Below are 27,677 nucleotides of genomic sequence, written 5' to 3' on the forward strand. Positions count from 1 at the left end.
TCTCTCTCTCTCTCTCTCTCTCTCTCTCTCTCTCTCTCTCTCTCTCTCTCTCTCTTTCCCTCTCCCTCCTCCCTCTCTCCCTCCTCCTTCTCCTCTATCCTTCTTTCTCTCCTATCCAGTGTTAGAGTGTTGAAGGGATGGAAGAAGGGTGGAGAACAGTGAAAACAAGAAGAACCCACAAAGTAGCAAAGCCAGCCGCAATGAACTGAAGTTATTTGTCTGACTGTGTTCTTAATTTCTAGTTCAAAGAAAAGGAGATGGGATGTATATACCAAGTCCATCCATCCTTGGTTGAAAATTCCTCCCTAAAGTGTAGTTCTTCCCACTTCCTGTTTTCTGTGTCTGCGGATAGGAAATATGAGTGATAGGCATTTTTCTCTTCTTTAGGCTAAAGCAAGGGAGTTTCACAGAGCTTAGGCAAGGAGTGATGACGTGCCAGCTAGGAGCTGGGGTTGTGTCTATACATGGTCAAAAGCTGAGCCCCTGTGCAGGCACTCTTGGGTGGATTGACAGAAGGACAGAGATGAGGAATGATGGCAGGTTAGCCCAAAGTTTTCTTCAAATGAATGGGGAGTTTCTTCTGTGGGGTTGGGAGAAGGGGTGCAGATAGGGTTTACCAGCTTGTGCAGGAAATGAGTGGGGTTCCAGCCTAACATTCCGACTTCTTTGGGTATAGGGGCACCAATTCAGATCTGGCTACTTCCTGCTGAAGAGGGAGTGGTGTGGGAGAGTCGGGAGTCGGAGGGGTCCTACTCAGGTGGTGGGTGTAGAAGCATTTGGTTGACCATTACTTGAGAAACCATGAATCTGTTTCTGAAGGAGGAGGAGGAGCAGTCAAGGTTGCTAGGAGGAAAAGATAAATTAGTATCATCAGCCCTATGAACTGGGCTAGCCATGTGAAGTGTGAAGACTGTCAGAAAGAATTGAATGGAGATGTGTCCTGGGAGAGCAGCAGAGGCTCTCTCTCTCTCTCTCTCTCTCTCTCTCTCTCTCTCTCTCTCTCTGTGTGTGTGTGTGTGTGCATGCGTGTGTGTGTATGTGTTGTACGCACACATGCCAGAGATCCAAGTTAAGTATCTTCTTTCACTATTTTCTACCTTATTTTGGCGGACAAGGTCCTTCACTAAATCCAGAGCTCACTGGTTCCTCTAGAGAAGCTGGCTGGTCTGCTCAGTGAGCCACCTTCCCCTGCCTTCCCAGCACTGGGATTTCTGGCCTGTGCTGCTGTACACAGCTTTAGGACGTAGGTAGTAGTGACTAGATTCAGGTCCTCATGTTCATGCAGGAAGTACTTTACAACTGAGCTTTCCAACCCTGGGAACTGTCATTTCTTTCTGCAGCTTCCTGCCTTCTCACGTGTTTGCTACTACAATTACTCGGACCACATCTACCAAACAAACAAACCAACAAAACAAAAACCCAAAGCATCCTGGCAGTTTCATGCAGCAGACAGGGAAGATGCCGAGACCTCTCAGACTTCCCTTGTAGACCTGACCAATCTTCCTACAGCCACACTTGATATCCTTATACCCAAAAGCTTTGAGTGGTACTAACTGTAGACCAGGACTTTGTTCTCAGGAGCCTTTGGATTTGGAGAAATCCTTTCCAAAGTTTCCCCACCTACCACTCTTTGACCCCAGGGATACTGTTTGACAGATGGGACACTGTGTCACAGGCCTTGGGGTCTCTGCCTAGGCTGGGAGATGAGCAAAGCTGAGTTTAAACCCAATCCACAGTCACCCCTGGGGTGTCTGTTACAAAATTTATCCAAATATCCAAATTGGACCTTTCTCAGACTTTAAGCCCAAAGCACCTTTGTTCTATGGCCTGGCTTCAGTAAATGACCATGAGAGAACATTCCTGATGTTAACATTCTCCATGATCTTAAATTTTCTACTTAGGTATGGTCTGAACTCCCTTCTATACAGGTTTGTTGGGAACTATGTTCTTGTCTCTCCCTCTATAGCCAATATTTTACAGTGATGTTCTACCAACAAGTATGGTCATACCAGCAGATCCCCATTGCCTCCAAGGTCTCAGCTCCTCAACCCAAGTTCCCTCCTTCGGCCAAGCCCTGCCTCCATCTTCCCCCTTCCTCGTTTTCCAGCTGCAATGGCTGCTCTGAACCAGGCTGTTAATCTAACCCTCCTAAGGTATGTACAAATCATTTGTCTGTGAATTTGATTCAGAATCCGAATATTCAGCCCACTGTGTCCCCCACATGGCTCTGGAACCACCGGACTCTCCAGTCCCTTTCGGTTTGCCTGAGCAATAGCAAAGCTCCGGAAGCTCCCCCTCCTCCTTTCTCCTTGCCCATTGGATAATGGTATACCCACTCTCATGCCAGCCCCGCCCACACTGCACAGTCCAGCCTGACGTGGCAGGGAGGCCTCAATGCTCACATACTGAGCACATCAGCCTCTCCAACACTCCTTAACAGCCCGTCAAGTCACTTTTGTCTCTTTAAGAACTATGGCTTTCTTCAGCCTATGCCTGGGCCACAGAACTGTTTTTCCCCCTTAGGCCTGTCTTCAGCACCTTGGGTCTCCAGACTTGTTCCAGCTGCACTACTCCAACAGTCCCACCTCCTTCTCAGGAACATGGCTCCAAACAAAAGCAACAACAACAAAAAACAACCTTCCTTTCAGCCCAATGCACCGCTTCCCCTTCCTAAAGCTAAATTCTACACTGTCGGCTGCTGGGAGAAGTAGAATTAATCTCTTCCAGGGACAAGCACCCTCATTGCTTGTCCAGTGTAGAGTGGTCAACCTTGACTCCATATACACAAAGACAGCAAAAACTGACTCAGTAGACTGTATTATACATAGTCGTGCATACACAGACATATATAAATATATAAATACACACATATAAATACCAATAATAGAGAAATAATCAAAGAAAATGAGGCTATCAACTTGAGTGGAGGACATATGAGGGGCTCAAGGGACTGTTGCTGAGAGGAGCTGGAGGAGAAAAAAAATCCAGGGAAAGTGATGTAATTTTACTTAAATTAAAAATATTTAAAATATGGCCAGGTAGTGGCAGTGCACACTTTTAATCCCAGCACTTGGGAGGCAGAGGCAAGTGGATCTCTGAGTTTGAGGCCAGCCTAGACTATACAGAGTGAGTTTCAAAACAGCCAGGGCTACAGAAAGAAACCCTGTCTCAAAACGAAACAAAACAAAACAGAGTAAAGTAAATGTTATAAATATATTTTAATGGATTTCTCTCCACCTTTGTAGCATATGAGCCAATGTTTGACACATAGAAGATATTCAATAAATATTTGCTACTGCACCAATTTCAAAGCATATTATAAAAAGAATTCTGAGAATATTTTCACTGCAAGCAGCTTCATGACAAATGCATGTTTGGTCTCCAAATGACTATTTTTTAAATATAGCTGATTATATACTTGCTATAACGCTGGCTTAAATGTTTGTTTTCCAGGCTTTGGTCCTATTTGTTTAAATGAAACTCTGGGCTTTATGGAAAAAAAAAATATGGAGACTATTCAGTTAACATTGGGCTTACTGAAAATGGAGACCTGTGCTGTTGGCCACTGGTGTTATCCTCACTGGAGGAGTCTGCCCGCCCTTGGCCCAGGGCTGCATGCAGACCAGATTCCTAGTGGTGCAAATGTCCTTCTGCTCCAACCTTGCTAAGCCCGGGGGCTTCAGCTTCCATTTGCTCTCTCTGTACATCACCCTCTTGCAGTATGCAAAGGTCTGCAGCTGTGACCCTGCCACCGGGTAAAAGGAATCAAATTCAAGAACTTGTGACAGGTACACCCCCTTTAGCCTTGATGCCAAGCAAACCTTATTATTTGTTGGCCTCAAATGTCAGCTGCAGCCAGGGTGGGTCCTTGTCACTCTGACTTCCGCATTCCAAGGCATGACCTGAGGTCTCCTCCAGCCTGGCACAAAGCGACAGAATATGTGTGGCAAGTAGGATGTGCAGTGAACAGACTTCTCCACACTCCAGCTGGGCATCCATGCTGGTTTTGTCCAAGAGCCCCAAGAATGGCAATAACAGTGACGGCCCATTGCATGTCTATCATTGATACCACGGAAGCTTTGAAACCTTAGTTATTATTTGTTCTTGGAAGCTGAGTTGGAGACCTAGAGACTCTAGAGTGAGTCATTATTGCCTGTTTGGTTAGCCACTTGGACCCAAAATGCCCACTTTCTAGTATGCAGAGGGCAGGAGATGGCACGCAGTAACTGGCTCTTCACATCCTGCAACTGCAATGTTGGTGTGTCTAGATAAGCCTGGAAATCACAAAGGGAGCTGGGGCCAACGACGCCTCACAAAGAATGGGGATCTGAGTTTTATTTCTAGTGCCCAAGTTAAGGAAATAAATAAAAGCCAAGAATGGGAGTATACACTTGTAATCTTGGGAAGGCGGAGGTAAACAGATCTTCAGGACTCACTGGCCAGCCAGCAGAGCTGAACTGGTATGTACCAGGTGCATGAGAGACCTTGTCTCAAAAACTCTCAGCCAAGATTGCCCTCTGACCTCCATGTGCGTGTACAGCCAAATATACGTACAACTGCACACATGAGAACATGTGTACCCACCCTCACAAGACTAAAGACAGTACACCACAGTCTGACTTGGTTCCCTGTGTGTTGACTTCCCTTAAGTCTGCTTGAGGCAACAGAAATGTGGATCTGGTAAGACCCAGCTTGTGGGGACAATCCACCTGTACCTGCGAGTAGCTATTAGAGTCCTTTAAAGTTTGTTGGGATCAACTGGAACCCAGGTAGGTAACCAATGTGGGCGAAGTACAAGGAGGATAGAAAGAAATCCCTCTGGATAGCAGATTAACCTGGAAAGCGGGAAACATCTCCCATCAGATGTTGGCCCACTTGCTGCTCACAGATAATTGCTGTTTGGTCATTTATTCATCTTGTGCTCCCCACACTCCTGCTGCAAGACTCATAGGAAGAAACTCTGTGTTCTGAGAGGTCTGGTTTCACATATGCCTGTTCTTAGCGTCTGGCCCAAAGTCTTGCATGAAGTGGGGAAAAGATGAATATCTACAGAGTTAAGGCATCTGACATGTTGGTGCTCTCTGTAAGCGGGAGGCTTCATGGAGCTGTCGTCGCAGAAACCATTGGTGTGACCAGCATCATTGGTGTGACCCCAGGGTGGTTTCATGTTGGAAGTAGTCTCTGCTCTTCAGACCACAGCCCAACGAGCACCATGAGCACAGGATTCTGATTGACCTGTCACTCTGCTCAGCCCGGGAATGTTGTATCTATGCTTCTTGACTCTGACTAGAATGGTCTGTGTTTTCACTACTCTAGCAGAGAGACAGGAAACACACAGTATGAGAATTTCAGAGAATAGATTGTCTCCCAGCTTTACACAGTGCCTCCCTCTCCTACCTTTCTGTGATTAACAAAAAGTTAAACAATTACCTGAAAATGTAGTAACTTTACAAAAGTGAGCATTTATCATTTCACTATTCCTTGTTTCTACAGGGTATGGCTTTTCTAGGTCTTCGAGATAAGGGCCTGTCAAAGACGAAGTTAGGGTACTGCTGTCCCTGGGCTTAGCTGAGAGATGGTTTCCTCCCAGCCCCATGAGCTCAACTGTTAAAAAGAGCCATCGGCTCCTTTCTGCTTCATGAGGCTTTATATCAGGCTAAGTTATAGTTCAGTTACTTGTGTCCCCCAGAAAAATACAAGAAATGGGAGTTTCCAAACATATGTTCTCTCTCCACTCTTCAGGTGTGCTAATGACTAGAAGCTGTCACTGTGCCACACTCAATGGAGGGGCTCACACAATAGCATCACACCAGGAAGCTAGCATCACTGGGGACCATGTTGGACAGAGGCTGCCCGTCAGAGAGTGTGATGTTGTTTCCCTTAAGCACGGGCACAGCACCCACTCGATTCTCTTAACTCCTTTCCCCTCTGGACGTGGCTTATGTAGCCATCCCTGTCACAATGTCTTGTCAAGCTTGCCTTTCACAGTAGACAAGAAGGTCGGGGAAATCAGAGAGACAAGCAAGTTCTTCTAAGAATAACTTCCAATGTGATGATGTAGCTGTTCCTACATGCATGGACAGACACTGGGTCATGAAGAACACCCAAGTTACTGCCATGGGCTTGTCTGAGCATTGGTTTCCTGATGAGACAGATAGCTCCCTGATGGATATATTGAAAATAGAACCCCAGAGGTCTCAGACCTAGAAGTTCCATATTAACAGGATCTCCTCCCGGCATCAACTTTGCAATGATTTGATGCTAATTTCAGATGATTCCAAAGCTTTGTTCCTGCTATCTTGATGTTCACGTTTGGCACTGCCCTCCTCCTTATGATATGATCGTCTCAGCAACAATTTCACCGCCTCCTAAATCCCCTTTCTTCCAGCATACACTGGAGGAAAAGTAGAGGCTAATTTGTATTCCAAGAGACCCAGGAACAAGGCTGAACTCATAAGTGACCATGGATGATTTCAGGTGGAGCTGTCGTCTATGAAGCATTTTGCAGAGGAGAATGTTTAAAAATAGGGCTGTAGTCACATTCTTTCTGTTTCCTTTTGCAGATTGTATCCCAGAGAAAGCTTTCTAAGTCTTTGCTGAAGCATGGGAACACAGCAGGGAAATCCTCCATCACGGTAAGCTGGCCCTGTAGGGGCAACAGGTGTCAGACACTGTGCACTCACCAATCCAAAAGAGACACTAGGACAGTGTCTCCTCTACATGATGGGACCTAACTGAACTACCCACAGCTTCTCTCTCTTTCTCTCCCTTCCATCTTTTTCTTTCTTGTTAAACTATTTTGAGCGAAAATGAGAAGTAAAGTAGGTTTGAACAGAAGGAATATCACTCACTCCTTCTGAGAGTTTCTGCAATCACAAGACGAGAGTATGAAAGAAAAAAGTTAACGTTGTTGAACACAGTGAGAATATGGAATTGGCTGTGGTTTTCAGATCAGCAAAGTGTGTTCTCTCTCTCTCTCTCATTCTCTCTCTTTCTTCTACAAAATACTTTTACTTTAAAAGCATTTAGTTCAAGGTTGGTTTGCTGCCCAAGAAGATGCTAGCCTGAGCAATTTTCATTAAGCAACAGATTGGAGAGCTCTGTTATTTGGTTCTATAGACAGTAGCTAGTTCAGCAAATTTAGTCCCAATTTAAAGTAAAACAAAATAAGATAAAATAAAATAAATTCCCAAATTAATATCCTTTGTGACACTAGTAATGAATACATTTCTCAATAGTTAATGAGTCTAGTGATTTGTTAAAGAAAAGGCAGGTACTTTATAATGGTTTTGTTTGTTTGGGTGGTTGATTTTGGAGGGGGTGTTTGTTTGTTTGGTTGCTTGTTTTGAAACAGGGTCTCACTATATTGCCCCTGGCTGACCTGGAACTTGCTATGTAGATCAGGCTAGCCTGGAACTCACAGAGATCTGGCTACTTCTACCCTTTAAAGACTAGGATTAAAAGCATGCATTACCAAGCCCAGCCAGGAAGCTTTTCTTAGTTACTTCTCCCGATAGCTCTACCCACAGCCTGGGTCCCATCTCATATTTCACACCCAGGGTTTGAAAGTTAGTCACCCCACTGCTGTGTATTCTAGTGAGCTCCCTTCCAGGGCTGGAAATAGTGCACGTATGCATAAGGATTGTGGAGAAATGTCTTACCCAATGTCTGTGATTGTTCATTTAGAGACCAAAATGACCCGCACGTGCTGATAGGCTCCTGGGCTGAGCAGCTCCTGTGTGCTTTTCTCTTAGGTGATTGCTGAAGAATTATCGGGCAATGATGACTACGTGGAGCTTGCATTCAATGCACGGAAATTGGATGATAAGGTAAAACGGTCTGCATTGACCTCACTGAAGGAAGTAATAAAGCCAGGACACACAGTTTAATCAGATTCTTCCCTGCAGCTATTTTTTCCCTTTCAAACCACATTATTAAAGACATCAAAGACTTCAGAGAGGTCTAGAAGGTGAGGCTTTCCCCACAATGGAGAAGCAGTTAAGGAGGGGAAGGGCTTGTAATTAACACATGACTATTTGGTAACACTAAGTTTTCATTTGTTTCCAAACTATAGGTCAGCTGTATCCAAGAAAATATGACTTTCCCCCAATCATTAGGGCTATTCTAAAGGAAAAAAGGTTGTGAGGCCGAGAACAATCGCACATAAATAAGCATCAGTGTTCACCAAGTTCAGGGTTATGAGCTTTGCATACACTGTCTCTCATTAGTCATTTGTACAATTCCCAGGTCAAGGGTCATATTATTGCAGGTGAAGGAAGAGATTAAAAGATGACTAACTAGACTAAGTTTCCCCCGTGTCACAGTCCAGAGCCTCTGAGTAACAGACACCAAGACCAGATTAAAGATACAAGTATTGTATCTGGAGAAATTCCACTGGGTTACAGAATGGAAAAGCTGGGAGTAAATCGACATGAGGAAATTCTGTCCCTCAAGGAAAGAGAGATGAGCAAATATGGATGGAAAGTCTCCTTGAATGCTACTGAGACTAAGAGAGTTTCAGCGAAGCCACTGGGAGGTTCCAGAGCTCTGTCTCCCAGCCATGGGCCTGTCTTAATATCCCCTATGTACTTTGTTACTGGACCGAGCAGCCCTAGGCAGCCTGGCCACAGTGTGAATCCAAAGATGGACATCCAAGTTCAGAAGGCTGTAACCCTCAGCTAGCTCCAGTCCCTACAGAAGGAGTTTACAAGGTGTTTCCATGGCCACTGCATCCTGATAGTAAGTGGTAAACCTGAAGATCCAGTCCCACTTCAGTCTATACCCCATTAGTTAGTGTTAGACTTCAGCGCACAGCTTAGAACAGACAACACCAGACCAAATGGTTCCACAGGGGAGGGGGTTTATTCAGGGCAGAGGGCAAAGGTGGGGAGAGAAACGGGAGAAGATGGCGGGGAAAGAGGAGAGAGAGAGGAGAGAAGTGGAGGCCGGCCATGACCACGTGGAGAGAGGGGGGAGGGAAGGGGGGAGAGGCAAGGGGACAGAGAGAAGCTAGAGGCAAGAGAGCAAGAGAGCAAGAGAGAGAGGAGGAGGCAAGCAGCCCCTTTTATAGTGGGCAGGCCTACCTGGCTGTTGCCAGGTAACTGTGGGAGGAGCATATCTGGGTGTTGCCAGATAACGGTGGAGGTGGAGTTTATACAGAATACTAACAGTCCTGTGTGTGTGTGTGTGTGTGTGTGTGTGTGTGTGTGTGTGTGTGTTAATGTCAGTATGGGTGTACATGTGTAAAAATATGTGTGTGTATGTGTGTACATGTGAATATGTGTAAGTACATGTGTATGAGTGTGTGTTTGTGTGTATGTGAGTATGTGTGTACATGTGTGTGTATGTTGGACTGTAAAATCCAAAACCAGGGGACGCGCTCCCACAGAAACGTACACGGACAGGACTCGCTGCAATCACATGAGGTTCGGTTTAATGAAACTAGTGCACTAGGACTCTCTCGCATGCAGGCAAGAGAGAGAGCCCCAAACAAGAGCTGAGTACAGTATTTATGGGTACAGTACAGTTCATGAGGGCAAACCACAAAGCCTGACTTTTCCAGGTTCAATCCCTAGATGACTGAGATTATGACAAGGAGTGTCAGGTTTATTACATTAAGGGCTCTGCTTCCTGATTCCTGGAATGTATCTATGCTCTGGGCTCTCTCTACCTGCAGGTGGGTTCCCTCCCCTGTGGTCTGAGGAATGTTAATCAGCCTCTCCCTTCCTCCTCTGAATGTCAATCCAGCAAGTGTCCTCTGACTAAGGAATGTGCCCCTCCTGGGATATGTCCTGGGAGAGTGAGATTCTTCTAAAGTTCAAACTGAGACCTGAAAATCCTACATTTAGATCCAAAAGTCTTACATGTACATGTATGTGAAAGTTGTGTAGGCCCTACACCTTACAAAAGTTAGACCCTCAGCCTCACCCTATCATTTCTATGATTTCCTTTCAAATGTATCCTTACATCAAAGGCCACATCACATCAGGAATTACTGACACAGGACTCTTCATCTTCATAGATGAAGGACACTCCATCTTCATAGAGGCAGAATCAGTTTTCACACTCACTCTCTTATTTATCAACTTATTCCTTCATTGACCATTCATTTGCCAAACTGCACTGGGTGTCTGCTAGATAAAGGTACTACGGAGGGGACATGCTGCCCTCACCACAGCCTGGATATCATTGCCTAAGTTAAATACAAATAAAAAACTACATGAGATACAATGTTACGGTGATGTAGAAGATATGATAATTAGTGTCTGAATAAGAGTGTCTGGGATATCAGACTTTAATCCTTATAAGCTGCATGTGTGTATGTATGCGTGTGTGTGTGTGTGTGTGTGTGTGTGTGTGTGTGATAATATTATCCCTCAGGAGCCATGGATCTTTTTCAAGACAGGCTCTCTCCCTGATTGGCTGGCCAGGAAATCCCAGGAATCCACTGTGTGAAGATTAGAAACCTGTCCTAACAAATCTTGATTTTTTTTCTTCTATTTTTTTTTGATATTTTGCACACATGTATCTTTATTATACCCACCTGACTCTCTCCCTTTGGGACCCCTACCAACAAACATTTTCCCCCCAAGTTCACTTATTTTTCTAAATTTAAAAACTTGTAGCCCAGTGAGTCCAATTAATGCTGCCTGTATGCACACAGGTGTGGAGCTATCCACTGGGGTGGGCTGCTTACTAGAAACCCAGCCTCCTCACTCACTATTTGCTCTCCAAGACGCTATCAGCTGCCAATATCTCAGCTAACAGTGTGACCTGGGGAGCCCCTCCCACTTCAATATTAGAAGTTCTTTGTTTTGGTTTGGCTTGGTTTTTGAGACAGGGTTTCTCTGTATAGCCCTGTATAGCTCTGTATAGGTCCTGGAACTCTCTCTGTAGACCAAGCTGGCCCCAGACTCACAGACATCCACCTGCCTTTGCCTGCTGAATGCTGGGATAAAAGGCATGTGCTACCATGCCTGGCTCAACATTGAGTTTTTTTTTAATTCTCTCATATATTACATCCTGACCACAGTTCTCCCCCTCTCCTCTCCTCTCTGTACCCACCCCACCCCAACCCATTCCTCCTCCTTTTGTATTCAGAAAGGGCAGCCCTCCCTTGGATAGCAACCAAACCTGGCATATAAGTTGCAGTAGGACTAGGTGCCTCCCCTCCTATTAAGGCTAGACAGAACAGCCCAGTAGGGGGAAAAGGGTCCCAAAAGTAGGTCAAAGAGTCAGAGACAGCCCCTGCTCCTACTGCTAGGAGTAACTGGCTTGGTTTTGTGCAGATCTTAGGAAGATAACCACAGCTGCTGTGAATTCATGTGTGAAGCTTCTCTTCCCAAGGTTGAGAGCAGCTCAAGTCTATGATGTAAGCGTGAGAGCAGCTCGAGTCTATGATGTAAGCGTGAGAGCAGCTCAAGTCTATGATGTAAGCGTGAGAGCAGCTCAAGTCTATGATGTAAGCGTGAGAGCAGCTCGAGTCTATGATGTAAGCGTGAGAGCAGCTCGAGTCTATGATGTAAGCATGAGAGCAGCTCGAGTCTATGATGTAAGCGTGAGAGCAGCTCGAGTCTATGATGTAAGCGTGAGAGCAGCTCGAGTCTATGATGTAAGCATGAGAGCAGCTCAAGTCTATGATGTAAGCGTGAGAGCAGCTCGAGTCTATGATGTAAGCGTGAGTGCTTGAGGCTATGATGTAAGCATGAGAGCAGCTCGAGTCTATGACGTAAGCGTGAGAGCAGCTCGAGTCTATGACGTAAGCGTGAGAGCAGCTCGAGTCCTCTAAGTACCTCTAATTTGTTCTCTCAGTGGCTGATGTTGCAGCTCAAGGGTGTCTTGAGGTTCGTTAGAGGCCCTGTTGGCTCTAAGAAGCTTCAACAGTTTCCCTTTTGTTGTCATATGAAAGAGCTTCTGTCACATTCCACATGGTTCTCAGAGGTTGCTCATGCCTAGCATGTAGGCTGGCCAGAGACTGGGCTCAGCCAGGACAGCCAATAGAGTACCTATATGATAGATGTCCTACGGTGTATCTGGCTTCTCCCAGAAAGAGTATCTCAAGAACTAGGTAGGAACTTGAAACTATTTGCTGACTCAATCTTAGAAGTCCTATACCACCAGACATAAGAAGCTAGCTGGTAATTAGACTCCCAGGTCTATGGGAGAATGGCACCATGTTATAGGAAATATGTGTACACCAAACATTGTGGCAGCCATCTTTGGAAATCTGACCTTCCATACTAAAATATTTTTAGCTAGATCAGAATAACACTGTACAATTCTTTTCTTTCACAAGTAGAAAAAACAATTAGTTTCTGGAAACTCTCAAGGAAGATTCCTTTCTAGCTTTTTAGCTTTAAACAATTTTGCAACCACTTATGTGGTCATCAGATATATTCCCTGGCTAGAAATCAATTACTAAAAGCATTTATCAGACAAATAAGTTCTTGGGTTTTATTATATTAGTGAGTAACATTAAAGTAACTGATTTCTGCATAAATTTTAAAACTATAGCAGAAAGGGGCTGTATCAAGTTCATACAAGTCACAGAAAATCTGAATTTCTAGGCATTTAGTAACTCTAGTAACCTTCCAGCATTTAAACACCACAGGTTAAAAACACACTGTTCTATCTACCTGCCTTCTTTTGAAGATGGTAAATTGAGATTCTGAGATGTGAAGTAATTTACCTAAAGCAAGTAAACATGCAAAAACAACCCAAAACAAACAAAAATCAGGGACAGAGAGTGACCCAGTGAAGTTCCTGGTTCACATATAAATTAGGTTGCTTTCAAGAGGTAAGATCCTTGGCTCAGAGAATCAGGAAGCCAGGCAAAGGAGGCTGGGTATATATGCTGGAGGTCAGCAGTTGTCAAAGGGAAGTGCAGTATCCCTGCCCACTTCCACAGGAATCCCTAAGCCTGTTTCCATAGTAACACTAAGACAGCTTTTCTCTCTATTCTCACTCTCTCACTCCTGAACAATGAGTTGTTCCAGAGTGTGACTGCGCCTCTGTGAATACTGGACCACATGTAAGAACCCAAGCTCCAAGCTCCTCTCCCTCTCATTGCAGTCCGACGTTGCTGTGTACAAACCTTAATAATACTCTCCTCACTCGCTTCTTGAATTTGGAAAGTACATTTACTTTTCTGATTAAATGTTACTTTATTACCCTTTGTGGGTTTTGTCATTAAAAAAAAAAGTAATGTACCAAGTAAATATTCTTCAAGGTGTAAGTTTTATAACAAGACATTTATTACCTAATACAACCCACACAAAATATCTGGTAGTCCCCAATAGTTTTTAAAAATATAAAGGAGTATTGAGACCAAATGTTTAAGAGCCATTGTTGTGGGATTCACCAGGGAGTGCTAAGTACTTTTGCAAACCACAGTGATAAAGAAATGTGTCTGTTTTTTTCTTTGGGAGAAAGTTACCTTTTAGTTTCCTTTATGTAGCTCAGCAGAGTAGCAGCTATCTACCAGAGGTTGAAATCTTTGAAGTCAGACAGGTATTTGTCATTAAGAGCGAGCAAGTAAAATAAAGTACATTCCTGAAGGGTATCTTATTATCTAATGTTGACGTGACTCACTTAGTGCAGAGATAGGCTTTATAGCTTCTTTTATTATATTAGCATGCAATCATTATATCAGCAGGCAGTTGGCAATTAGCCTACCAGGTAGGCATACATATACATGTATTAACTGCTTTGGAACATAAAAGCTAACAGGGTGTTCCTTCACCTCCCTTCTCTGAGAAAGTATCCATGCTGCTATAGAGAAACTGCATTTTCCACTGGCCTCCACATCTGGGAAGGTTGTCATTACCGACTGTATTTTAATGGTTCATGATGCTAGCTTGATGGAGCGGTAGGTGATGAAGCAAACATGTCTCTAAAATAGAGGTTCTCAAACTTTTCCTGTGAAGGGCCAGATGGCTAGTAGTGTAGGCTTTGCAAGCCATACGCTCTCTGTCTCTATCACTGAGCTGTGTCTTAAGGCATGAAGGCAAACATAATTGAAACATAAATGGAGGGGTGTGGCAGTGGCACAATAAAACTTTATTCATAAAAACAATGGCTTTATTCGTCTCCTCTAATGCGATAGTTGGCTGACTCCATCTTTACTGTGATATGAAATCTCTACTTGCTGCCCTGTAGTGTCATGGTTCTTGAGTACGACTGCCTAAAAATGGGGGTCCAGTCGGTGTAAATGATGGGAAAATTATGGTTACTGAGCCATCCCAATGTACCAGGGGTCAAGTATCTGACCCACACCATCCCTAAGATGCTAACTGTATTTCCAAAGGTAGGCATATGTATTTCTGAATTACACACAGAGCACAGGGAGCTTTGCCCACAGACCCAAAGCAGACTAACCATGGAATCTAGATATGGTAACCTCTTTCTTCTAGTTCTTCTTGGAATCAGTGTTCTGGTTCAAGGACTACTGCTGTAGATACACGCTGTTCACTTTTCTTCTCGTTTCTTTAAAATATATATTCTTTTATAAAACACATTTGCTAAGTAACAAGTTCCACTTCCACATGATTTTTTTCATGCATGTTTGGTTTTAGCTGACTCCCTTCTCCTATGCATCCACATATCCCTGCTTCCCCTTCCCTGCTCTGTACCTTTTCACCCCTAGTATCCTCCCTCCCACTTTGTTCTGTTATCTTCTCCCCCTCCTCTTTTTCTGTGGACCCTTTCTAGTTTCCTAGCCTTTGTCTACATGTGGACACACACTTAACGGTCAGAAGGTAGGAGTCACAAAGAAGAGAGAGTGTATGGTATTCATCTATCTGATCCTGGATTGTTTTGGTGGATATGCTGGTTTCTAGTTCCATCCAGTTTCCTGTCTATCTGTGTCTTCCTTTCATTGCCTGTTCGTCGACTGAGAGACATGTAGGCTAGCTTGATTTCCTTGCTATTGTGAAAAGATCAGATAGAAATATGGGTGTGTTTCAGATTATTTCTGTTATAGGATGTGGATATCTTCTTTCTTATTTTTTAAATAGACAAATATTTGCATGATAATTTGATATACATACTCAACGTGTAATGAGCATATTATGGAGATGAACATTTTCAACTCCTCAAACATTTGTTAGTGCTCTTTTTCAGGAACTTTTCAGTTTTCCTTTATAGTTCTTGAAAATACCACAAATTTCAGAGTCACCTCACCCCGCTCCAGAACACTAGAGCTGATTTCTCTCTGTGTTTTCTTTTCTCTTTTTTTTTTTTTTTAGGTTTTCTACCTACCTCCCCCTCCTCCCCAGTCTTTCGTAACCATTATTCCACCCTCTCGCTTAAGTAAATTTCTTTCACACTAGATGATAGACCAAAGTAGTGTGACCTTTAGAATATTAAATGATTCACTATAGCAAAGCTTTTCGAATTGGCCTGATTCATTCACCTTCATCATGGTGAACTGCCTCCAAGATCACTTTAATGTAAAGAAAACTAAAGAGTCCAGAATATGGTGACCAAACAATTGTGTCCAGAGTTGTGATTTAGAACCTATGAGAATCTTCATGAGTAATTTTTTTGAACTGCTTTTGAGTGGTTTCATTTCCAGCAATCAAATATAGTCCTAATGATCGTTATCCTCATATTTGAATAGTTCTTCACAGTATTTGTGTGACTGCTGTTTTTCACTCATAAGTCCTAGAAGCCAGTATTTATAAGTTTAACATGTGACAGATTCATACACATAGCTCTTCTACTCTTGCAACACTGCTATGGAGAAAGACCGATGCTCTTCTCACTGTGGGTGGGAAATTGAGTCTGTGACCCTGTGCTCAGGATCATCCAGAGTGGATGGGGTAGAGTTTGGACTTGAAAGTAACTCTAAAGCCATCTAGAATGTACTAGATTTTCAGATTAATGAAGCTAGAGACTGCATCTGACTCTCCTTTCCCATTTACACTCTGGTATGCTCACAGCATTCTAATGCTAACCCTTGTCAGTTAAAGAAACAGATCCTGTATCATAGGAATGACAGATATGATTTATTCTGGAGCTAAATATGAGGGACCAGGGCCTGGATCACAGGTTTAGGTCTTTCTCCAAATACTATGCTTCAATGATGGAGCCATTTCATAAACTTTTTATAGCAACTGAGTTTAAATATGTATGAAATAAAACACTTTTCAACTACATTGTCAGGTACATCAGATAGGCAGTTGCAGCAAATTAGGGGCAACTCTTCTATTGGCCTCAGATGCTGTCTGACAGCAGTCTTACTTAGCCCCTTGGTTGGTGGAACTAGAGGTCTGTTCATACATTCCCAGGTACCTACCTTATAGTCACAGAAGATGTAGTCATGGACAAGGTAAGCAGAACGTGGCTATTAAATCAGTGAAAGATCCCTTCAGGATGATTTGGCTCTGGATTTGCAACATTCCAACCTCTTGTACATCACTGAAGTTCTACTCAGTCAATCAGCCTTGGCAGACACAGCTTCTGTCCAGGAAGTCCCTTCATACCCTGAATGGTGTTTTCTAAATGTGAAATAAATTAGAAAATTTCAGTAGTCATCCAAGTGAAAGTGACAGAATACTGAATTATATAGTAGAGTATAACTAGATTTACCAAACTCCTGTTGATATTTGGGGGAATTGTAATATATTAATTTCAACTGTAATATAGAAAATATCCAGAATATTTAGATTGTTTATTATATCTTTACTAATTTATTGTTTCTCTCTCCCTCCCTTTACCCCATTTGTAGAATCTGTGATCATACTGTGATCTCTCTCTCTCTCTTTCTCTCTCTCTCTCTCTCTCTGTGTGTGTGTGTGTGTGTGTGTGTGTGTGTGTGTGTGTAAAGAAAACTTTCAGAAGTCCATTATCTCCTACTACATTGTGGGTTCCGGGGACCAAAAGGTACTTAGGATTGGATACAGGCACCTCGACTCACTGAACCTTCTTACCTACCTTTGAGTTGCTTGTTTTAAAGAAGAGAAGTTGTGATACAAGAAGAAGAGCTTTTAGCTTTGGGTTTTGCTTCTCCTCTTAAACCTTCCCCTGATCTTTTAGGGATCCCATGCTTTTCCAAGGCATTCCTTCTGAGTCCTTTTGTCTCCAGGATCTCTACCTTTCCTCTGTGCATGTGACTTGACTTACTGGAGAGTACTGCATGTTCCTGAAAAAAATACACTCTCAACCCCATGAAACCAAGATGTGGGTGGACTTCCAAGAAAAGAACAAGGAGATGGTCTTCTTGAGAGAAAGGCCTCTCCTCAACCCAGTGAATCCTACCCACTGTCTCAAGGGAACGCTTCTTTGTCACATGAGACTTTTGTACCCTGTGTTGCATGACACTGTTCCTGGAGAAACATGATAAGACATCTGCTCATCTCAGATAGAGAACCATTACAGATCAAAGAAAGGAGACCATCAAAGTCTGACCTGGTGGTCCAGTGAGTTGTATTGAGGTTATTTACAGAAATATGGGTGAGAGGTTATTTACAAGAGAAGAAATAATTCAAAGATGTCTACACCACTAAAGCCCACCCCAGTATGAGTGATAGCTCATGGAAGCTGGAAAACTGGAAGTCACAGTACTGTGCAATCTGGTGAAAGCTCAACAAGTTGGAGGGTGTCCTTTCCAGGTGGCCCAGCTGCTCTGACACTTGTCTAGATAGCTCTGCTGGGGCTTCTTCCAGCCTGCTTATCAGGCCTGAACATCTCAGTTGCTCAGTTTATCTGAGACAATCATTTAGCAAACCCCAATACTTACATATGCTCTTGGGAAGAGAGGGGGGTCTAGTGAATTTGCTCAATTTCTGGAACTTCCTGAAGCTATTTTGAAACTGTTTACTTACTGAGCTTAACAAGCTTCTCTACAGGATGGAATATTTCACCTACGATTAGAACATCCTGTTGTGTCACCTCCCTGTAAACAACCTTGTCTTAAGATAGCCTGCTATTTTGCCTCCACTTTAACATCCTGTGTCTTAATGAGCCTCCCTCCAAGATGGAAGGCTTTAACCTGGGAAGAAAGTGCTATACAACACCTTGGACCACTAAGATAGATTTGAAACCCTGAAGTCTTAAATAAACTTGTTGCCTCTCACCAATTTTTTTTTGTGATATAGTATTTTTATTAATTCATTGAGAATTTCACTCATCTATACAATGCACATTTATCATAATTCTTCCTGGGTCCACTTAATGTCAATCTCTCTCCTTCCTTCCTCCCCCCCCCCCCCCCCCCCCCCCCCCCCCCCTCCCTCTCTCTCTCTCTCTCTCTCTCTCTCTCTCTGTGTGTGTGAGTGTGTGTGTATGTGTCTTTTTAATGATCAACTGAGTCTAGTTCATGGGGTCATTTACCAGATTCTGAGACCACATCCTTAAAGAAAACTGAATTTCTACCCTGTTTCTCCAATCCATCAACTGTCAATAGGTCCTCAACTCGAAGAGACCTTATAGGAACCCTCCCTTCTCCATGTTAAAATGATGGACTGGCTTGATCTTACTCAGGCTTTATGCAGGCAACCACAGCCGCTGCAAGTTCTTTAGTGCAGAGATCTTTCTTGTCCCCAGATGTGGTTTCACTCTGGTCATCACTGACCTCTGACTCTTCCTACCTCTCTTTCCACAATGATCCCCGAACCTGGACAAGAGTGTGATACAGATGCCCATTTGTGGCTGAGCCTCCTACAGACTTTTATTCTCTGCACTCTGACTAGTTATGAGTTCCATATTAACCACCATCCACTGTCCAAATAAACTTCTCTGTTGATATCTGAGAGCTATATTGTTCTGTGAAGCCTCCCTCCAACTTCTGTCTTCTAGGTTTTCAGGTCAGAAATTTGCTATACAAACTTCAGATTCCAAACACGAAGTTTTAGATGGGTTTGTGGGGTTGTTCCCCCTATCTTTCTGTTTTTAACTTATATTTTTCCACTTTTCCCATTATAAGTAAAAATCAACAAGAAGAAAAGTTTTAAATTTTTGCGGTCAGCAATTCTTAAATATAATTCACAAACATCCCCTGAGGGGCCAGTAATCTATTTATGGAGGCAAAGCCAAAGCCCATAGGCATACAGGAACAAGCTAATGTGGCCCACATCCAGAAGGGAAGGTGTAAAAGAGGCAGCAACAATATTTTTAGAAGTATATAGAAACAGAAATAGGCTGAAAAGCAAAGGCCTTGACAAGCACATGGGAATGAGCTACAAGTGTGTCTGGGAAACAAATGGGCCATTTGGGGATGAGGCATGGTGTGTGGGGCAGGCTAATGGAGGAGGCAGACACCTGGGCCCCTGGGAAGAGGAAGGCTGTGGTCCTCTCTTACCTTTAGACAATGATACAAAGGTGGTACTTGATTTTCAGGTTGGATGGGGAGGGATGCAGAGAAAGTAGTTCTCCCCTGCCCATCTTCTCTTTCTAGGATATTCTACAAAGGTTCTAGGTTAATATTATGTTGCAGGAGATATTTAAATCATCAGCTCTCCATCTGGCTTGTTCTTAATCTGCCACCATCTTCCCAACTAGACAAGGCCTGTGGCCATGAGTGACAGCGGTGTATTCTCGCCACTGCTCGGCTCAGGCCATGGCTCAGGCGGCCAGAGACATCGGCCCTGCCACCCATGAGACACTAGCATGGGAGATTGTCTCTGCCAATCTTCCACACTGTCTCCACAAGGCTGGGCTGAGCCCAGACTATCCCACCATCCACGTAGTGCCCGGTAGAAATGAGATTCTAATTCTTAAATTATCCAAAGGCTTTATATATTTGATAATGCTCAATAACAAGATGCCTATACAACTAGAGGTGTAACCCAATACCATACCTAGATATATCAGCTACCTTTGACTGCTAGAGACACGCGCATATCTGTTGCCATGTTCCCCTCTCTCTGGTCCTCCTCTTTGTCTCCTTCCTCTCCTCTTCCTCTCCTTACTCCTCCCATCTTAGCTCCTCCAAACTTGCAGGAAAAAATATGCTGCTACATTAGTTAGATAGTAATGAGTTATTTTTAAAGACTTGTGAAATAATTGTAGAAAATGCTGAAAAAATATTTTTAGTGTTGAAATTGTGTAGAATACACAGTACAGAGAGTTTGCTTTGGTCTTATATAAACTGAATTCTTTTTAATTTAATTTTATTTTATTTTATCTTATTTATTCACTTTATATTGGGCTCACTGCTAGTCACCCCCTCCTACAATCCTTCACCTCCCCCTCCCCTTCTACTCTAGCAGGTGGGAGGCTCCCTAGATATCCCCCCACCATAGCACTTCAAGTCTCTTCAAGGCTAGGTTCTTCCTCTCCCACTGAGACCAGATAAGGCAGCCCAGCTAGAAGAACATAACCCACATGCAGGCAACAGCTTTTGGGACAGCCCCTGCTCCAGTTGTTTGGGACCCACATGAAGACCAAGCTGCACATCTGCTACATATAAGTAGACAATCTTAGGTCCAGCCTGTGTATGTTCGTTGGTTGACAGTTTAGTCTCTGAGAGCCCCTAGGATCCAAGATAGTTACTTTGTTGGTTCTCCTGTGGAGTTCCTATCCCCTTTGGGCCCGTAATCCATCTTCCTATTCCTCCATAAGAGTCCCCAAGCTCCATCCATTGTTTGGCTGTGGGTGTCTATATTTGGGTGGAGCCTCTCAAAGGACAACACGCTCCTGTCTGTATGGTTCAGAGGTTTAGTGGAGGTGGGGGAGAGGTGGTGGGAGAGTGGAGATTCCCCTGGGATAGCAGGCAGCTCAGGGCTCATAAAATACACTTTGATCATGTTTTTCCCTGCCCAAACTCCCCTCTAAACCTCCCTACCTCCAAACGCACTAAATTCCAAGCTTCATGATACCCCCCCTGTCTCTCTCTCTCTCAAAATAATTAAATAAATAAGCATTAAAAATGAAAAAAACAACACAATCAAAAATATGACTAAACAAGATGAAACAACACGCACAAAAAATATCAACAATCCTTAGCATCTGTTTTATTTGTGTTGGGCAAATAATCCTGAGCACATGGCCTACCTTGAAGTGTACTAGGTTGATGTATCCAGTAGCACTCTCTTGGAAAAAAAAAACTGATTTTCCCCTTTGCCAATGGGTATCAGTCACAAATAGCATCTTGGTTGAGTGGGTCACCCTGTGTCTATTTGCCCCCTTGTGTTGGATCCCTACTGAGCTTGAACCTGTGCAGCTGTGTGTGCTTCCGGTCTATGTGTCCATATGTGCTTCAGTGCTATTTAGGCTGATGTTCAAGGCAGAGCCAGTTTTGCTGTTTCCTGCTCACTGTCCCTTGGTAGCACTGGACTTTCTCTCCAGAACAGCAAAGACCTATATACTGAGCATCAGTGGCCTTGGTTACCACAGAGCCAAATTTGCCAGAGTTGTCTCCACCCACCCTAGCACACACAGTAAAATTAAGCTGCTACTTCTACCCCCTCCATGTTTATTCTTCCACATTATTCCTGCTCTAGAAGCACAGCATCCTCACAGCCATTTTCTTCAGTCAAATTGACCATACATTCCTCCTTTCTAAAGAACCTTTGCACACTTGTTCATTCATTATTTAGCGTAAAGCATGTTGACTCTTACATTTGTCTTCCCACCAAACTTGATGGCAGAGAGTACAACTAGATACTAGTGTTCCTTGGATCCTAATAGCTCACAAAGGCTTGATGGCCTCCATACACTCTGCAGCTCAGGATGAGGATGACTGGTGAAGACGTTGGTAGAGAAGGAGAAGCCAAAGGGATATAAACTGTCAGAAGATAGCTTGTTAACTTGATGACTGTTAGGACCAAAATAGATTCTGTTCGGTTACATTTTAGTGGTGATGGTGGGGGAGGCTATGGAAGAGGTGGCTCCCTATTCTATACCAAGGGATCATTCATTCATTCATTCATTCATTTCTATATTCATTCATGCATGAGTTCCTTCAACCAGGTAACACTAAAATGTATACACTGTAAAATATATGCTTCATGTAAAATACTTAGAGTGTGCACTATGTAAACCAGCAAGAAAGTATATACTATATAAAACCTGAGAAAATAAACAGTAAATGTGTAAGGGAAAGCAAGGCATAGTTCTCCCTTCTGAGAATTTACCAACTATTGGGCAAAAAAAAGAAAAAAGAAAAAAAGAAAAAGAGAGAGAGAGAAAGAAAGAAAGAGAGAGAGAGAGAAAGAGAGAAAGAAAGAAAGAAAGAAAGAGAGAGAGAGAGAGAGAGAGAGAGAGAGAGAGAGAGGGAGAGAGAGAAAGGAGAAAAAGCTATTAAAAGGATGTAGATTCTGTAGGTCCTGATGCCCATAAAGCACCTGTTTGTATGGGCTTTTCCTCCCACTAGAAGCACCCATAAGCACTAAAATGATACAAGGGACATCTGTCTGTGGGTTCTCAGGCAGCCAAGATGAAAGGACCCAGAAACTGAGCAAAGAAGAAAAGCCAGCGAGATAACTCAGACACTCTGGGCACATTTCTCACTCAAGCCTGGTTCCTTAAATAGCATGGGGGTAGAACCTGTAAAGTTTGCCAGGAAATGTCTAGAAAACAAATCTGAGCCCAAAATTCAATTGACTTGTGGAGTAGGGAAAGAAAACATGGAAATTCAGGGCCACTGGGAGAATGGGAATGATGCAGGGGAGAAATGCAGCAATGTGTTCACTAATTAACAAACAGAAACAGAGAAAGTGAACCAGGAACTAAAGCCAGGACAGCAGAGATTAACAGAGAGACACAGGGAGTCCTCTAGAGGAGACCTACTCCATAAATACTCTGGTTTACAGCTAGATCATTCCAAGGACAGCACCCAAGGAGGGAGGACTCTGAAATAGAAGGACTCTTTTTTTTTTTTTAACTAAAGACTTCTGAAGAAATCCAACCTCTGAATAGCTTAATCCAGACTAGATTCAAGGCAATGCCCTCATTTTAACTCCTTTATAGATACCAAGGACACATCTGAAACCTTTGTAATCTTTGTTATGTGGTGTGTATTTAATCAAAATTAACAAACATACCAAGAAGCAGAACCAAGCAAAAAATAACAGAGACAGAGGCATAAATGATCCAGACATTACAGTGGTCAGATACAGATTCTAAAATTGCACGGTTAGCATATCTGAGACAACAGATTTCTGACTTCTCAAGGAACTGGCCTTTGGATCCATCTGTGAAGAATCCTTCAGTGTTCAGCCTAGCAAATACATAACAAAGAACTTGGAGTTCAGATGCAGCTCATTCCAGGCGAGGGTGGGTAGGAAGGACAAGAACACAGAAAGAAGAAATGGTGACACACACTGCCTTGGGGCAAGGAGGAGGGGGTGGTGGAGTTGAGGCTGACCTTCCAAAAAGAAATGGCCAGTTGGCTTCCATTCCCTAAAAAGTCAGATCATGGTAATTAAGCCTACCAGTGTTCAGGACCAGAACAAGTTCAGGAGAGAGATAAAGAACACTTAATTTCATTTTTCTGTTTTAGGATTTCTTCAGTAAATCCGACCCATTTCTGGAGATTTTCAGAATGAACGACGACGCTACTCAACAGCTCGTGCACCGGACAGAGGTAAGAAGCGTGCGCTCCGAAGCGTGCGCTCCGTCCGCCTCGGAGACCAGCTGTGCTCTTGTAAATAATTGCTGTACATGCTTTCCAATTTTTAAAAATTAAAATATAATTATACCATTTCCCCCTTCCCTCTCCTCCCTCAAAACCCTTCCATGTGCCCCTTTGCTCTCTCTCAAATTCATGACTTCTACCCCAAAAACTTCCTAGATTAACACAGCAGAATTCATTTAATAGTTTAATTTTATCTGGGTGTTCCCTTAGGTTTCATTCAGTAGATAACATGCAAGATCTCCCTCAAAAGTGTCTGTTTATAGGACTAGGTGAAGCTCAAAATTTGTGTTTGCAAGAAGTCCTCAGTAACATAGCACCTACTGGTCCAGGAGTTACACTCTGGTAGCTCCTACTGTAAAGTGCATGCCTGGTACAAAGGAGCCACTTATACACACAGAACCAAGCTGGGTTACTCAAACCAAACAAAGACAGGAAAAATCTCATGAACCCTTGGGCAATATTTTGCCAAGTTCATTATTAGTAAGCTGATTTTAAATACATTTTGCTATATTACTGATTTAGTTTATAATATGAAGAATTACCGTATTTATATTTCTAAATATTCTTATTGAGATGGAGTTTGGCTAATGTAAAATTTAGTATTATTCATCTAGAAAATTCCCAGACTCTCCATCTGATACAACTCACAGATTTCCAAAGCTCTCAATGTGTGTGTGTCTGTGTGTGTGTGTGCATATATGTGTGTTATGTAATATATTTATATAGTAAACAAAAAGTATATATGTATATATTCATGTCATACATATATACATACATACACACATACATACATACATACATACATGTGTATCATATATTCTGCTCATTTGCCATTCATTACCCTCACTTAGCCCTCTTCTACTCCCACTGAATGCCCAGCAAGTTTGCCTCCTACTTTGATGTCTTCTTGTGTGACCTGCTGAGTTTAACATGAGCATGCTTGTGGGTTGTTTACTGGAGCATGGACAACTGACCAGAGCCCACACCACAAGACAAATAGACTCCCCTGGTCCTGGCAACCATTAACTGCTCATGGCCCCTCAGCTATGGGTGGTAATTCTTTAGCAGTACCACTCCACCCTTGCCAGATACCTTTCCTCTGCTGACTCCAAGGGAAAGGAATCCACACCATAAGGTTGATAGTCCTACAGGTCCTTTATGAGTGGCCAGAGGCAGCCTTGCCTCTCCCCCAGGCCTTTTGATGTGGAAGAGCTCATCTTCTGTATCCACATGCTAGGAAATGTCACTGTCCTTATTCATGAAACAACATCCAGACCAGAGACCACAGAAGTTCTGCCCAAAATGACCTACTTCGGGGCCATTCTTAAAATACCCACTGCTCTCAAGTTTTCATCAGGCCACCTGTCCCAGATGCTTGTCCTTTTCACAAACACTGCAGTGGATTCTCGAGTAGGTTTTCTGTTGAAGTATGAAAATGTCAAGCCTTTCCTCTTCAAATCACTATTCATGTCTTTCTCTTCCCAGGTTGTGATGAATAACTTAAGCCCAGCCTGGAAGTCATTCAAAGTATCGGTAAACTCTCTATGCAGCGGAGATCCAGACCGCAGGCTGAAGGTTAGATCCATATCTGAGAGACGTGAATTTGGAAACACATTACACCCCCCTTCTTCTCTCACGTCAACATGCGCACACAGAATTTTCTGTGCCACTCTCTCAGCCCTCTCACCTTTTTAGCATCTTAATGGAAGAAAGTGAGGCTGTTTCTTCTGCCAGAGCTATCTACACTCATACAATAGCCCTAAAATAAATCTGAATGTATTATGTCAAAAGACAGTGCCTGGGGCATTTCAGAAACAAAATGTGGCAATAACTTCAGAGTATAATTGAAAGTTTCTGGAAGGAAAATGTTTCTGCATCAAGTATCTATTGTTATATAATGTGTTACTCCCCCCCCCACACACACACACTGAAGTGTGGTAGTTTGAGATAGTAAATGTGTTTAGCTTATAATTGTGCATAGGCAAACTGGCTTGGGCCAATCTAGGTGGTTCTTAGTCATTCTTGATCTCTGTGGGGTGCTCATGGTCTGCTGCCCATGAATGGGGTGACTTCTAGGGTTTGGCAGGCTGTCATATGCAGTGTATGTAGGGGGGCTTAGTTCTCGTCATCATACACACTAGCTTAGACTTTTATGTATAGTAGCTGTGGGTCCAAAACAGAAGCTGCAGTGCTTCTGAGTGCAAGTTGAAGAACTCAATTACATTCTCCACAACCTAGAAGCCAAACTCTGCCTATTCCAGATGCAAACACAATGTATTCTACCTCTCTGTGGGAGGAATTGCAAAGTATCAGGGCCATTCTTTTTAATCTACCACAAATGCCTTGAGGACTTCTGGAGTATAGAAGTTGGAGGGGCTGGGTGTCATGCACTGGGAGGGTCAGGAATCATGAGAGGGAGACAACAGGCTGAATACCAGAAATCTCTTCCTGAAGACACTTGCTGTGGTCAATGGGCTGAGAGTGCCCTTGATCTTGGAATGAAACTTGAAAAAAGCCACAGAGCCAATTCTACTGATTCAGGATATCTAACTCATTGCACACAAACTGCCCATAAGGCCAAAGTCCAGTTGATTGACATGACTATCAAGCAGATTCGGGGTCCCATCAGCTTCTCCAGGGCTCTGTATTGTGAACATGCCTGAAGGAAGGCAGAAGTCAGAAGATGAATTGAGCCTGAGGCTGTAGGAGGGGTGCTTGGGTAACTCAGACCTTCAATGGCTTCAGATTCTGAAGGGCAAGAGCATCTTCCTCCCCATGAAGATAAAAGGAATGTCCCACTCACCACAGGGACCAAACCTTCATGTTGACCTCTCAGGGGACCCATCCTCAGAACAATCAAGACAGGCATTGTCTTAGTGAGTTTTTTCTTCCTGTGATAAAAATACTTTAACAAAAGCAACTTAAGGGAGAAAGTGTTTCTTTCGGCTCACATTCTAGGCTGTAGAGCACCGTGGTGCAGAAGTTAAGGCATCAGGCCCCTGAAGCATCTGGTCACGTTGTGTCTGCAGTCAGAAGACAGTACAGACTCATGCGTGCTATTGCTCAGGTCACTTCCTCCATTCTTACACAGTTCGGGTTCGTCCACCAGTAACACGGCTCTTCCGTGTCAGCTAACATGGTCAAGATCATCCTCCAAAGAAACAGCTCAGGGATCATCTCCCAGTTGATTCTCAGGTTTATCCAGTTGACAAATAACACTAGCCACCATAGGCACTGCTGCTGTTTGCCTAATTGATCTCCATTCACCCTGAAGACCTTGTTCTGAGGGACAAAATTCTTTTAGTTTCAATGTTACCATTCAGGTTAGAATCCCGTCTGTTTGGTTAGTCTTAGTCTTATTAATGTTGTGTATCCTTGCTTAAACCCACTGTGTGGACATTGTGGTTGAGCTGTCAGTGAACTAACTCTCTGACTTCCATGATGCTAATGACAAGCTCAATTTGTATCTCTATCTCTTATGAAAAACAAAGTTATTTTGGGAAAACCTCCAGGAACTCTCATTCATGCTGAAGGGGAAAAAGATGGGATTTCTGACTGGATTTCTTGGTAGAAACTCTATTTCAAGATGCTACAGCTTCCGGTACGGGTGATGATCACCAACTCTGCTTTGAGCAGTGCTTACCCATCCCAGAAAAACAACTCTTTTCCTTGGCCACAAATAAAATATCACATCCTTTGACATTTTGTCATTGGAGTCATTGAGTGAGTAAAAAGAAGGTTTAGTAGGGACAAAGGAATAAAAATGTAAATAAGGGGCCCTCTGTGGGTTTTTGAGAACTCTGTGGTCTCTGTAGGAATAAGAACTTGTAAGAGATGATAGAGTCATAAGGCATAGATAATCAGATGGAAAATAGAAAGAGGCAGAAGTAAAGAATAAGAGAGAGAGTTGGAGGAATAATAGAAGAAAGAAGAAACAAAGCAAGGGTGAACATGGAGGGAAGGACTAGCCTCCCAGCATCTTCACAGCTGATCTTCTGGTACTGTCCTGGGAGGCTGGCCTGTGTATGTTCGTATGTTCTCTCGTTCTCTCTCTCTCTCTCTCTCTCTCTCTCTCTCTCTCTCTCTCTCTCTCTCTCTC

General features: G+C 43.3%; 1 protein-coding gene across 2 annotated transcripts in view; it reads left to right on the forward strand.

Annotated features, from left to right (window-relative positions):
* Positions 1 to 27,677, forward strand: part of Cpne4 (copine 4) — a 459,807-nt gene that overhangs the window by 331,288 nt on the left and 100,842 nt on the right. For both annotated transcript variants that reach the window (XM_028756686.1, XM_028756687.1), the window contains exons 4-7: positions 6,564 to 6,635; positions 7,755 to 7,829; positions 23,444 to 23,527; positions 25,064 to 25,153. In XM_028756686.1, coding sequence (XP_028612519.1) covers positions 6,564 to 6,635; positions 7,755 to 7,829; positions 23,444 to 23,527; positions 25,064 to 25,153 — 321 coding nt within the window. The remainder of the gene's footprint in view (positions 1 to 6,563; positions 6,636 to 7,754; positions 7,830 to 23,443; positions 23,528 to 25,063; positions 25,154 to 27,677) is intronic.

Source organism: Grammomys surdaster, unplaced genomic scaffold (assembly GCF_004785775.1).
Source record: "Grammomys surdaster isolate TR1022 unplaced genomic scaffold, NIH_TR_1.0 126131, whole genome shotgun sequence".
Classification (NCBI taxonomy): domain Eukaryota; kingdom Metazoa; phylum Chordata; class Mammalia; order Rodentia; family Muridae; genus Grammomys; species Grammomys surdaster.